Source organism: Natrix helvetica (assembly GCF_964273705.1).
Source record: "Natrix helvetica genome assembly, chromosome: 3".
Lineage (NCBI taxonomy): Eukaryota > Metazoa > Chordata > Lepidosauria > Squamata > Natricidae > Natrix > Natrix helvetica.
In genome coordinates this window covers 115,776,520-115,791,530 of record NC_138549.1, presented here as the reverse complement: position 1 = coordinate 115,791,530, position 15,011 = coordinate 115,776,520, and the positions used below count along the sequence as shown (strand labels likewise).

Below are 15,011 nucleotides of genomic sequence, written 5' to 3'. Positions count from 1 at the left end.
CTGTGTTTTTCTTTTTCTACTCACATACCTTTGAAATGGCACTAGGCTAATGGTCTCACAACTGTTGCCTCTATCTGACAAGAGTAACTAGTTGCACACCTTGAGATTGTCCAGCAATCTTGCATGCCGCTTCATTTTGAATGAACTAAAGTTTCTGAATTTTCTTTAAGGGTAGTCCCATCTGGAAGAAATTATTGTAATTTAGGTGAAAGACTGAACTTTAATGAACATTTTGATTAATTTTATTAAATAGTGTGGTTGTGATATGTTTCCTATGTACATTAGTAGTGTGTTCTTGTTTTAATTTTCATATGATTGAATTAGCATCCTCATACCTGATCTAATGGCTATGTGAAAGTACTACCAACTCTATACTAGCTGTTCTTTATAGCTGCTAGTAGCTTGCTACTAGATAGATTTGTTTGAAAATGTTGAAGTTGGGACATCCACTTTACTTCTGGTGAGTCTCAGCTTGCAGTCTGTCTGGAGAAAACAGGGGTGGCAGAGGAAACGCTTGGGGTGGGAAGGTTGAATGTCTGCAAAGGAATGTCCTATTGTTGAGTTTCCCTATTCTCTTTGAACTTTAACAGAAACTTATTCTTGTCGGCAGTAGTCTATTTCATTTCATGAGAATATTGGTTTCTTAGTCACTTCACATTATGAAGTATATGATAAACAATAACTTTTGTAGGCTTTTCTCATTTTCTTTCAGTTTAGTGAAGATGCACCTAATCTTCTTTGCAAATGTTACAATTTCATTGTCTATTCCAATTTAGAAATGGTGATTATTTATGACAATATTCTCATGCATAACTTATATAGTCACTATATTATAGAACTATTCAACCATTACTTCAAACTGTAATTAAAGAGAGCAAATAGCATATATTGAAAGTCATATTAATGTCCATTTTACCTTACTAAAATCTGTATAACACTGTTTCACTAAAATTTTGTATCAAATTTAGTACATAGGTTTTGGGAATCCTGAATCAGTACAACCATGCTTTGTCTTTTACTTAAAGATTTGTGTTTTTTATTTCAGCTGTCGAACCAGTAATAGAAAAAGCTTGATTGTAACTTCTAGCACATCTCCAACACTTCCACGGCCACATTCTCCACTTCATGGACATGCAGGTAACTGTGTGTGTGTGTGTTTGTGTGTGTGTGTGTGTGTGAGAGAGAGAGAGAGAGAGAGAGAGATTTATTTGATTTAATTGTTAATTTAATTTCTTCTATTGGAATTTAATATAATAAATAGACATAGTCCCTGACTCCCCGGGATTCATTTAAATAAAAATGGATGAGTAAGATTTCTTTGTTGCCTTTAGATTGGGCATCATTCATTTAAGTACCAATTTGGAGGCAGATGTTTTTAACTTTGCAAAATGTTATGAAGTAAAGGTTAAACACATATATATGATAATATTATTTTCTTGTCATTGCCAGTTCTCTGTGTTACATTCACATAGAAAGATCTTACTTTCCATATATGTTTACACTGTTCACCAGTACATTTCTTTGTTTAGACTGGATTTGACATTTTTGTTTACCTTTGAGTCCTTCGCAAGGGTCTAGGATAGGCAGATGTTGTTGTATGTTAAAGATTCATCACGGGTTGTAAGCTGTTCAAAGTAAAGCTTCCTTTGCAATTTACTGATGGGGATTTTGTCAAAGCTGACGGTCTTCATGCATCCTTCAGATGTGTCTGAATTGCATCCAGAGTGACTATTGATACTCACCTAGACTCTTGATGTTATTTCCATAGGGTGTCTTGATTCTTTCAATTTTCACTATTTTCCCCCTCTTTGTCCAGCCTAAATTCCATTGCTATATCTTAGTTGTATATTCAGAAAGTATTCAGCGATTCTATTTCAGATGATCTTTTTCTATGCAGCTTCAGATTGTCTGAGTGAAACAGGTGGTATAGCCTGGCAGATTGCCCCCATTGCAGAATTGAATCAAAAGCAATGTCAGTTCAAGAGATTAAATACATATAATGTACAGAGTAGTTATGTATATGGTTATTTCTGTTATCACTGTTTGAAAACAACCATCTTTTATTCGAAAATTTGGATCAAATTCAGATTTACATACAACTTATAGTTGAAGCAGATCAGAAATCACAGTGTTTGTATGCAGTGAAAAACTATGTTTTGCTGAGAAACACTAATAATAATAATAATAATTTTATTTGATTAGCCGCAACCCTCTCCCGAAGGACTCGGGGCGGCGTACAATCAAAACAGATAAAATACAGATAAAGACAAACATATATACATAAAGAACAAAGACATATACATGTGCATGGAGGAGGTAGACTCATAAGTGAAAGACAATTAAAAAACACAATTTAAAATCCCATTAAATAAAATTACTGAATTAAAAAACCCATCAGGAGCGTTATGAAGTTATGATTGAGCCAGTCCGGCTATTTGGAATAGGTGGGTCTTGAGCTTTATACGGAAGGAGCGGAGGTCAGTAGTGGTCCTAATATCCGGGGGGAGGTCATTCCACAGGGCTGGGCCCGCCACAGAGAAGGCTCTGCTCCTAGGCGCCGCCCCATGGCACTGTCTGGTGGACGGCACCTGGAGAAGTCCCTCTCTGTGCGAGCGGATGGGTCGTAGGGATGTATGGGGCAGAATACGATCCCGCAGGTAACTAGGTCCTGAGCCATGGAGCGCTTTAAAGATCGTAATCAAGACCTTGAAACGCACCCAATAGACCACAGGAAGCCAGTGCAGCTCGCGCAGGAGAGGTGTCACATGGGAGTACTTAGTACTCCCCATAATCACCCGCGCGGCCGCATTCTGGACCAACTGCAGTCTCCGAGTGCATTTCAAGGGAAGCCCCATGTAGAGAGCATTACAGTAGTCCAGGCGAGACGTCACCAGCGCATGGGTGACTGTGTGTAGGGCGTCCCGGTCCAATAGGGGGCGCACCAGGCGAACCTGGTGGAACGCCCCACTGATGGAAAGAATGATGGAAACTGATGGAAAGAGGAAGACCATAATTTCTTTCTGCTAAATATTTTAAACTAGTGTTAAACTTTTCATAAAATAAACTGTTTGAGATAAAACTGGCTTTCAATTACTCTTATGACATATTGGCAAAATGTGCTGCATGCAATATGGATATGATTGAAACTGCTAACCAAGTCTACATTTTATCTTCCTAAAATATATTATGTAAAAGTCCCAGTTGAGGAAAGTCAGGATGAATGATAGTGATCAAGATTTCTGACTACTATGGTGTATGTGGGAATTGCAGCTTGGAATGTAAGAAGAGCAAATGATAAGGAGCATGAATAATTCAATGAGAAAAAGAGCAAGCAAGCAAGCAAATCTAGAAGGATATAATAGATCTGGATGAAAGTGACCTAATTTGGTGGAGCAAGGATCAAGATTCAGGGATACACACACACACACACACACACAAAATATATTATTTGCCCCAGAAAACAAGTCCAAGTCTTTATATAAGCATGCATACTTTAATATTTAAGATCTAGCCACCTTATTCCCTCTTTGCTCAATAAACAAATATGTGGCATTTTAATGGTGTTTGGAGGCAGCTGAACTATGTTTATGTAATAATTCTTTCTACTCTGAATAGCATTAATTAACGGCTGATCAGAATTATCCCTTACAATGACAGTTGAATGGTGATAATGGAAGAATCAGATATGGGGAAAATGTGCAATGTTACGAACTAAGGTGGAAAAATAATGTAGCATAAATGTGTTTGGTGAGGGTAGGAATGGAAGAAGAAACTACAGAAAAAGTGTTTTTGTCAGAGACCCAAACGTATGTTATCACTAGATTTATTAGAAAATGAATACTGCTTAAAATACAATTCTTCTATTGTACGTTATTGCATAAATGAATATTGTACGTACTGTATATTGTATGCAAGGAATTTAGAGTAAGAACGGTATGGTGAAAATGTTAGACTGCTGTTAGGGGAGAGCAGCCTCATAAAATGTCATAGGATCTAGTTTCTGTGAATAGAGAACTCAACCATGGATAACCAGAGAAGAAATAGAATAAAGCTATGATATTAGGGTAAGGCTAAACTCTGGTTGGTCACAAGATGGCAGATATATAGAAAATTCTTTCTTGCTATCTATTTGCCATCTGGATTTTTGCAGGCCATATAAGATGACCCTAGGATAGGGAGTAGGGATTAAAGGCCTACACACATAAAAATAGTTAGAAGGCAAGGATTTATTTAGAAGCACAGGCTCAGAGAAGGGAAATAAGGCACACTGATCATTCTATTTGTGTGAAATAGCCTTTGTTCCCTTAGCTTCCTGTTTAAACTTTTTGATGAGGAAGATGTATTCCATCCTGGGTATATTATCTTCTGCTGGGTTTCTGTCAAAAAACAAAAACAGAATCGGAAAAGAAGTGTGGGGCATTGTTGTTTACTCTTAATATTTTTTTCTGGGCTAGATTACTAGGGAAATCTCAGTAAGGTAAGATACATAGACTTACAAGACATATTCTGTAGGTATCTATTGGAGCAAAAGGTTAGGCTGATTAGACTTTTGTTCTGCTCCAAAAATATTGCTCCAGTGTGGTTTACATTTTTACATTATGCAGATGTTTAATTCAAAGCTGATTTATTGCAAAGCTGTACAGTTATTTTCACATTTCATATAATATTTATAGGTGCAGGTATAAAAGGAATTAATGTCTGTACCTTTTAGATAAATGCAAATTAATGCATATGAAGTGGTATTTGTAACTTCCCAAGCAATAACATATATTTATATAATAGAGCATTTCCAGATTGGCATAGTATAGGTTATATACAGTAGATTAGATCCTGATTAATTCATATAATTCATAGGAATTCTAAGCCATGGTATTTTCTATTTGTGATCGTCATTATTTTGTTTTTCACCATTTATTTTGGCTTATTTTTCACCAGAAAAGGTTAGAGAAAATAGGCTGAACACTGTGATTAATAACAATAAGAACCCTAAGTCTGAAAAACTGTATGCCAGACTCATATTAACTATAATATAGAAATAGTTGTAAGCATGGTTCAAATACCATTTTATATGTTTTTAAGCAGGTGGAAGTCCATTGGATAGCCCCCGAAATTTTTCTCCAAATGCACCATCTCACTTTTCCTTTGTTCCTGCCCGTAGGTATGTATGAGTGATTTTATTCCATTATCTCAGTCCATTTGAATTGCAGTACTGAAGAATATTGTTCAAGATTGTTGTACTGGTTGAGCTTGGCTCAATTTTCTAATCTTGAGATTTGTTTATTCTCAGATTTATTGAAGATTTAAAAAAAATCAGTTTGTCTTTATTCAGATATTCACAACTTGGGCCATGATGGCTTCTTTTAAAAGGAAGTCAAGTGTGGTAGTAAGATCCCCCCCACCCCCACTAGGCCCAATAAACTCTGCTTGTATGTAGTAGTAAGTCAACTTTTGTTATTTTGTAATACATTCAGAAACAAATACATTGCAATATTTATTTATTCATTCAAATTGTATGGCTGCCCATCTCTAATCTTAAAATAAATTCAAAACAAATCCAATCAAAAATGCAAAGTTAAAACACATAGCAGTTCAATGGGCCATTTGAACTTTTGATGGCACTGAATGGATGGTGGGTACAATTTTACCTTGGAATCTGTATACAAGTCAACTGACTCGCACGTATGACCAATTGCAGTGCCCCACAATCATTTGCAAATTTGCCTGCCCCCTTCCCCAGAATGTCACTTGGAAGCCAGGAGGGAAAGATACGAGTCGTAAGTTACTCAGATAAGCCTCATCCTTCTCCCTTGCCAGCTACTCCCATACCCCTCCACACCCTCCCAGATCTTCACCATGCCTTCCTTTCACACTCCCCAAACTTTGCTGCACTGCCTTTGCACCCTCTCCACACCTTGGCTGTACTTTCAGTGAAAACACTATTCTGCACTATTTCCCATCTCAACCCCCCTTCCAAAGAAGTTTTGGGGACCATTTTCAGCCTAGATATATCCTTGGAAGTAAAGATGATACTTTCAGTTGCCCCAAACCAGCTTGCCATTTTTTGTTTGATCTTTTGATTAATAGAATATTTTAAAAAGTCAGATGGAGCAGGGAGCCAGTTGCAAACAAAGGGTGGTGTCTATGGACAGGTTACAGGTTTTGGGGATGAAATACTGGGGTCTTCAAATATAATGATTTTTTCATAAATTATGATGGGATGTTATAGCCGTTTTATACCTTTGTTTATAAGTTATCTCATGAGTAGTTTTAAAAATTCCATCAATATTGTTAGGATATCAGGCTACTACCATTTGTTTTGCTAAGAAAATATTATTTAACAATAAATCTCAAGTTCAGTATTTTGTGAGCAGACCTGAATTTGATAATAATGTGAAAGCTGGGCTCTAGTTATATACGCAAGATAAAGATGAATAATTGGATAAAGATGAATATATCTTTATCTCATTTATCTTTATCCAATTCTTTATCTTTAAGATGAATAATTGGATAACCATTTGTCTGAAGTGCCTTAGAGTTTCCTGCCTAGGGTTGGACTAGAAGACCTCCAAAGTCCCTTCCAACTCTGTTATTCTGTAAATATTCGGTAAATTATTTCAGTATAAATCTAATGGGGTACAAATCAGAGGTATAAATCTGTCATTAAATAATATGTTTCTTTTTTGTTTTCTTACATTGCAAGTTCATCCATAAAATTGTTTAGCATGCTTAAAGGGATAACAATAACTATTTGATAAATGTTTACAAGCGCTCTGTATTTTGTTCCCATTTTTATTGCTGGTACTGTTTGTTTTTATATAGCCATGGACACAGGGCAGACAGGTAAATGGTACAGCAGATGTAAGTTGTATGCAGTATGAATGGAAAGCTTTTGCATGTTGCAGTCCCGGCGAGCTCATGCTTTCATAACCCATTTAGGCATGTTGGCAACACTTCTCTTGAACAATTAAAATGAGTGATATCTGGTTTTTTAAAGTTTTTTGACTTCTGTTGAAAATAAAATATTGCTGTTCCTCTAAATGTTCTATTATGCATCTGTAGACATATCAACTTAAAAGGGAAATAAATTTTATTCAATTCAGAAGTGAACCCAGAATTAAAATACTCAGGAATAAGTCTATATGGGATAATAGCATTAGTGAGTTGATCTTGTCCTCTGTGTAATAGTATAAAATAGCTCACTTCCCTTTCAGTTGTGGGTAGTACTTCATCTTTTAAATAAATATTTCCCAAGATATGTAGGGAAAGGGAGAGGGGGAGAATAAAGTTCTTGTGCTGCATCTAGAGTATTTCCTGTCTAATAGTCTAAGAGGTTCTCAACCTTCTCTTCACCACGGACACCCACTCCCCAAATACATTTTGTGGCCATGGGACCACCAAGACTTAACTCATGATTTAAATTATAACATTTCTTCAAGTCTTTGCGGACCCCATATGACGACATCACAGCCCCCCCAGGGGTCTGAAGACTACATGTTGAGAATCCCTGGTCTGAGCAGTATGTGAACTTCAGAAAATCTTCATTCATTCACAAAACCTGCCCTGTACTTTAGTTGAGGTCTTGTTATTTTTGCTTTGTCTTTTTTTGTACACAAAGAGGATGCCACAATTAAATAAATGATTTAAAAATTCCTGTTCCACCTGAACAGTGAAAATAATATAAACTTCTTTACTACTTTGGGAGGTGTGTTATATTAATTTTAATTTTAATCAACTGTAAAATGTAGCTGCAAACAAGTACATTTTTTGTTTGCTGTTCTGTTTTACCTCAAGTGAAATATTGTTAATAGGCATTTTAATTCTGCAGTTACTAAGTGAACACTTTGAAAATTTTCTGCCTTGGAACTGCTCCTTTCAAAGAAACAGTACTCCTTTTTATTATGTATATTGGCTAGGTGATAAGTTGATCCATTAAACAGAAGTGTTTTTTTCATATGAAAACTACAGGTAAAACATATTCCTTTATTTGCTTTATATATTTCTTTGGACGACGTTTGTTTTGAAAGGGCCCTTATTTTTTTTAATTGTGATTTTTAAACATGATCGTGCCAAGGGATAGTTAGTATTTTGCACCATATTTGTATATTTGTAAACATTACTATTTATAGTGTTGATTCCCCTGCAGTTTCTTCTTTTCAACATTTTTTAAAATATTGATTTTTTTAATAATACACATACTTTTAAAAACACTTTGAAGACCGTAAGAGCACAAGAAGATTCTTGATTGATCAGGCCATAGATGCTTTATTGAAGAATCTGGATTTTTGCATATAAAATGTAACACACAGTGAGTGACAAGACACAACAATAGCAATGGGATTTAAAAAAAAATATTGCCTATTTGGGGTTTTTAAATGTAGCATGGATTCTGTAACATCTTAAATATTTGTGATCTAGTGCATGAAGCATGAAGGTATAAATTAAATGTTATGGTTTTTTTTCTAAATTTAAAAGAAAAATGGATTTGAAATGTAAGTTGTGTTTCTATATATAGTAGATTGAATGGGAAGTTTACTCTTGACTTTCTTTTGAAATACCTAAGAGAAAAAAGATTAACACAGCAAAAAGAAAATATTTGTTTAAAAGGCACATAGTTATTGACTATGTGGTATGTTTTGTGTAGATATCTGTCATATTGTTCTGCTGTGTTTATTCTTGGGGTCAGCCACAATTTGCAAGTGGCAAATTGGATTTTTAACTATACTCTGATGGCATATGAATCATTTAAAAGGCAAAATCTATTATTTAAATTATGTATTTCTAATAACATTTTAAAATAACTGTTTATTAAAATACTGTTTGTATCTTTTTCTAGGACAGATGGGCGCCGTTGGTCCTTGGCCTCCCTCCCTTCTTCTGGATATGGAACCAACACTCCAAGTTCAACTGTTTCAGTAAGTTCATGCTCACTGTGTTGATTAGTGAATGATTCCGGGTTCTTTTCCTCGTGATAGCTAGTACAATTTGAGATGTTTTAGATAAATATTTCTTTTTTCATATTCTGACAGAAATGTATTCTTAAAACACTTTTGATGGAAATGTCATAACTGTTTCAGGTTCCAAGTGAAAATCTATTCTATATTTACTTCATAATGAAGTCCCACTCATTCTATTATTCATTTAGAATATATTAACTAAAATCCTTGACAAATATAAGATACACGAACATTTGTATTTTTTTCTCCTTGAAACGAATCATTATGTATTTTTGTAAAATATTTGCCCGTCCTTAAGTATTCTCTTGCATACATTTTGTTCTTAGTCATCTTGCTCATCTCAGGAGAAGCTACACCAGCTGCCCTATCAACCAACACCTGATGAACTTCACTTTCTGACAAAGCACTTCAGCACAGAGAATATCACTGATGAGGAAGGAAGGCATTCTCCAGCAATGCGGCCTCGATCTCGTAGCCTGAGGTAATCCTTAAATCCTTCATCCTTTTGCTTAATTTTCTGTGATCTCCTCACAAGAAAAAATTACTTTTGTTTCATCCATGAATTGCTGCAATACCATGATTCAAATGATAGACTGTATGGTTTGTATACAATGTCAGATTCAATCCTTGGCATTCACAACTAGAACTGAAAAAATCTCTTGCTTAAAATTTTGAAGAACAGCTGCCAGACTCAGTGGGCTAGATGGACCAATACAGGTCTTGCATCTACTGTGTAACTAGTAGCTATCTTAGTTTCTTGAAATGTCCCGAAAGCCATTATTCATTACATTAATTATTTTTAATACTTTAAATTTGATAAAGTTGAAATCAATGCAAATATCTCCTTTAATCCACACTGTTTTAAACTGACTTGACCATTGGGTAGGGAAAGGTTAAAGATTAGAAATATTTATTTTACCAAATTTATTACGGCCACCCATTTCAGTAGGTTGAATGGCTTACAAAATCAAATAAGCAATTAAATACAGTTAAAAAATAAAACAAATATAGCATCCTGGAGTGAAAACAATCATACCAGTAAAAATGCAATAAAAATACAATAGGGGCTGTACAAACATACTATACTATCCCCAGTCCTGGGAAAGATTAAAAGAGGTCTAACAGAAATATCTTTATATTAGATCCTAAATCACTTTTTTTTTGTTCTAAGGGAGAATTACCACAAGTTTAAATATTGCTGAATTATTGCTGATTTGTCCATATTGACTAGAATGCCTTGGAAAGAAATTTAGCAGCAGTGGATTTTATACATGAACTGCTTTCGTCAAACTTATATTAACTTATTATCTACTAGTGAAAGCTAATGTCATAAGAGCAGAAAGACCCAGACTCTGGTCATTCTTTAGGCATGCAAAGGTGACTTTGATTACATTTTCTTGACCACTTGGCTTGGGAGTAAAAAAATAATTGACTAATCACATTAGTATACTATATCTTTCAATGAAGAAATTTCAACCGCAACAACTCTATGATCCAAAGAAAGATGTGGCTATTTTTATGATTCTGAGAAGAATGCTGCAATTTGACTTCTGTATATTTCAAAACCTGTCTTGTAAATTAGAGCCAAAGTATTACATAGTAATTATGCAGACACAGTTTATGCTGTTAATTGGTTTATGAAATATATTATCACATTAAAGTGGATGGTATGCTCAAATAGCCATACTGCCTTATGTTACAATGCTTTACTCCTCACACTTTTTTTTTTAGCCCTGGTCGTTCTCCAGTGTCCTTCGATAGTGAAATAGTGATGATGAACCATGTATACAAAGAAAGATTTCCAAAGGTAAGAAGGTACTCTGAATAGTCTGAGGTTTTTTTTAGATCCATTTAGTAGGAATAATAATATATGAGATAAAAAATATATGATATAAAGAACCTATTCTTTATACGAAGTTAAGGCAATAATAATACAATGAAAATCCACATTGGAATTATTTAAGCAAATTGAAGGTTTACAAAATAGTTATAAATATTTAAGTTAATAAAGTATCTTCATAAAAAAAAGATGGACTGGAGCTGGCCCCTGTTTAAAATATATTTGCAATAGGTTGCCAGTTAAGAATCACAATGTGTGCCAAAATATAAATTGGATTTTATTTGGTACATAAGTGGTATTAGATGGTTGAAAGATGTCTCCTAAAGTCTATTTGAAAGATGAAATATGTGTGTAATTCCTGATCCTATGTTTTTTAAAACTCTTTAAGATTAAATTTTGAAGTCAAACTTTTCCATTCTTAGCAAGATAGGATGCTAAAATAAATGAAAGATCCACTATGCAGTCTGTACAAAAATAAAAATTACACGCACTCCCATTATAGCTCTCTCAAACTATATGGGGTTTAAACTTTTCTGAAATGATGTTTTTTATCTGTAAGTTATAATTATAGAATATAATATCAATAAATTTAATATGAATGTTTGCAGTGATAAGAGAGAACAAAGTTTATTTATTTTCTATAGGCAAAATCCTTAAATAGTCAAATAACGCCCATTAATTAGGTATGAATAATTTAATTAAGCTTATATGTTGATTGATTTATAACAAAATGTTACTAATTATTTGACCCATCTTTAGGCCACAGCCCAGATGGAGGAACGGCTGGCTGAATTGATTGCATCGAGTGCACCTGAAAATGTGTTGCAATTAGCAGATGGGGTCCTAAGCTTTATTCATCATCAAATTATAGAGTTGGCCAGAGACTGCCTGGATAAATCACGTGAAGGACTTATTACTTCTCGGTACTTTTATGAACTGCAGGAAAATCTTGAAAAATTACTTCAGGATGTAAGTATGTCAACAAATGATTTAACCCTTTCAGAAATGTTGGGGTTTGTTAATTTAGAATTATAGAAATTAAAGTCCAGTACCCTTAGACAAGGCGACCCTCTTGACCACTACCATAGCTTACAATCCTAATTCCGGGTTCAGTTATGGTTGTAAATCAAGTACAAACCTGTACAATCCTAGATTCATCATCATGAAGTCTTTTGCTCCCTAATTCATCTTTACATATTATAGGTTTAAATATGATAGAATGTACACAATTAAGCTATATGAATTGAAATTTAATAGTTTATGGAAAGACAGACATTGTAGAAAAAACAGTTTTAAAGATGCATATGTTTATTATTGTATGATGCTTTAATAGGTCATAGTCCATAATGTGATAATAAAATTAATGTCCTTACGGTTTCAAGTGGAAGATTCAAAGCTGAAATTCTCACTGAAATTAATCCCATATCAAATCAATTACCATTCAATTGTGCTTGGCTTTCATGCATTTTCTAAAGCTTCCAAAATACAGTTTGTTGATAATGGCTGGAACCAACAGTTCTCAGCTTACAGAATACTGTCAAAAGACAAGCCAAGTGTCTGTTGGATCAGAAAGGCAAGAGATAAAATTTCAAGGATTAAATTGTGCATACATATATCATATTAATTGGCTCCATGGTCCAGGAGTGGGTACAGTTGGTACACAAGATGAAGTTATGCAAAAGGCTATGGCTGCTACCTGCTCTTTAAGCAGGAGTTGTGAATCTAGGAATTGCACACCAACTCTGATTGAAAAAGTGTGATTCCCTGTGCAGAGTTAAAGATGGAAAATCTTTACTTTCTTGCCAAAGTCTGTTCTTCTGCTCCAAACGTCTAGATCTCCAGATGCAGGGAAAGGGAAAAAAAACCCTTGACCTCATTGAGCCAGTGCTGAGTTGCACAACTGGATGTCATCAGCATACAATAATACAATAATTTCTGTGCTGATGAATGACCTCACCCAGTGGCTTCATGTAATGTTAAAAAGGAGTAGTGAGAGAGTACTTCACAAAGCAAGGATCTCAGGCTCCATCTTTTCTTTCCCTATGAATATTGATTGGAACTGCCTCGGAGAAAGGAGGAGAATCACCATAACACTGCCTGTCAGTCCATTAAGTTGGTCCAAAATGATAATCGTGTTTGATGGTATCAAAAGCTGATGAGAGATCAAGGTGGACCAGGATGGCTATACTACTGTATGCTGAGCTTGCCAAAAGTCATTAACCAGTGTGATCAATGCTATCTGAATCCTAATTGAAAGGAGTTCAGAGAATCTGTTTCTCCGGGGAGCTATAGATTAATAACTTGCTCTAAAAAGGGAAGATTGAAGACTGGATGAAAATTGTTTAGATCTGTTGGTGATGGCCAGTGATGGCTTCTTAAGAAAGTGCAGACAGTTGTCTCTATCGAGGCAGAAGCAGCTACTTCCTCCTTTAGAGAAGCATTCACCATCGGATGGACTCAGTCACCTGTCAGGAGACTGAATTAACCAGAAGGAAGAGGGATCTAAACCACCAGTGGCTGAACTCAGCTCTAAGAAGCGGTTCCACTTCATCAAGTTCAAACCTTTTTCAGACAACCAGGCAAGACCATGCAAAGGCAACTACATAGGGTCTCTACATCCAGATTCTAACTCTGATTTCTCTGCTGAAACGAGACTTCCCTGCTCTGAGGATAGAAGAGCTGTAAGAGTGGTATGAGATGTGTTTTCATGGGCTTTCCCCATTGACTTTGCTTGGTGGAAGCTAGCTGGGAAGCTTATAAATGGTGATCACATGACCCTCGGGCAATACAGTTATCTCATGAATGCATGCCAGTTTTTAAGTGGCTGAATTTTGATTGTGGGGATGCTGCAACAGTTGTAAGTCTGAAAACTGGTCATAAGTCATTTTTTCAATACTGTTGTGTCTTTGAACGCTCAGTAAGCGAATGGTTGTAAGTCGAAGATTACCACCATTCCTGTTATAATACAGATATAACATTTCCAAATCTTTTGGAGGATGGGCAAGAAAAAGCAAGTATTTTGGAAACATTGAATTTTGTTCGACATTTATTTTTATTACAGCTTTTACTGATTTAAGTTTGCTTTGCTGGTTCAATGCAAGTTATGCATTGCAACAAGTGACTATATCTTGGTTTACATACAATTATAATGTTGGATACATATTTTTCAAGAAAATAAACTTTTAAAAAGTTTTTGAAATGACATAAAGTATTTAATACGTAGCAAATGAAACCCTTTATTATTTGTCTCATGAAATTAGAGGACTCTGGGAAAAACTGCATCTTGTTATTACTCCTGGGAGCTGTACTACGCTATTTATTCTCTGTACAGGAATTGTAGCACCATAATGGTCTAAATAAAAAGTCTTTATTTTGGTAGGCAGCATGTCTGAGCTCCTTGACTTATTCCATTAATTTTTAAAGAAAATATTTGACTGGAGGGTTTTTTAAACATCTTTCCAAAATGTTTCCTTAAAAAAAAAGTACTTTAAAAAAATGTCTTCAGTTTCTTTGGCTTTTTTCGTCTTAGCCTTCATATGCCTACTTTCTACTTAACTAGAAATCCTGATTAGAATTGCGATTCTTAGAAGGGTTTTAATGAGGAAACATTGGTTCTTATTTCTAGAACTCAGCTGCATTAGACTGTATCAGTGTATTAGCTCAATGAGAAAGTTCTGAGTGGAATATCACTGTTCTAGGGAGAAGAACGATTGTAATTTCATGCCCCAATGAGTACTATTAGTGACAGATGAGTCTTTCACATAAGGGAATAATTTTATAATTTACCCATTTCTGCCTCCAGAACATCATTGAAATTGGCAGCAGCTAGAGTCAATAATTCTTTTTCTCCCCTCCTTCCAAAGTGAGGTTGGGTGGGATCTGTAATGTGACTTACCACCTTCAGGCAAATATATAATCTTGGGAAGTACTAATTGGGTAGCACACATCATGTTGAAGCAAATGGCGGACACCTGTTTGGCATATAATTAGAACCTTCAAGATGCAGGAAAAGTAGGATATATTTTTAGTAAAATATTTGAAATCCAGAGTGATTTGTGAGGAATTAAAACAAATCATAGTGATATTATTAAGTATCCTGAAACTGCAGTTGAGTTATTTTGGATGAATGACAGCTATAAGTTGTGCTTCATTACTTTTTTTTTTTTTTTTTTGCAGTATTCAATTATTTTTCATCTAGCTAACTATTAATGTTTTGA

The 15,011-nt window shown here is 35.0% G+C and overlaps 1 protein-coding gene across 8 annotated transcripts in view; it reads left to right on the top strand.

Moving 5' to 3' along the window:
- Positions 1-15,011, top strand: part of MAST2 (microtubule associated serine/threonine kinase 2) — a 165,331-nt gene that overhangs the window by 112,795 nt on the left and 37,525 nt on the right. For 3 of the 8 annotated variants that reach the window (XM_081948301.1, XM_081948305.1, XM_081948308.1), the window contains 7 exons: positions 1,046-1,137; positions 5,080-5,158; positions 6,820-6,840; positions 8,834-8,912; positions 9,281-9,435; positions 10,686-10,761; positions 11,554-11,763. In XM_081948301.1, coding sequence (XP_081804427.1) covers positions 1,046-1,137; positions 5,080-5,158; positions 6,820-6,840; positions 8,834-8,912; positions 9,281-9,435; positions 10,686-10,761; positions 11,554-11,763 — 712 coding nt within the window. The remainder of the gene's footprint in view (positions 1-1,045; positions 1,138-5,079; positions 5,159-6,819; positions 6,841-8,833; positions 8,913-9,280; positions 9,436-10,685; positions 10,762-11,553; positions 11,764-15,011) is intronic. The other 5 variants (XM_081948302.1, XM_081948306.1, XM_081948304.1 and 2 more) reach the window with 3 other exon arrangements.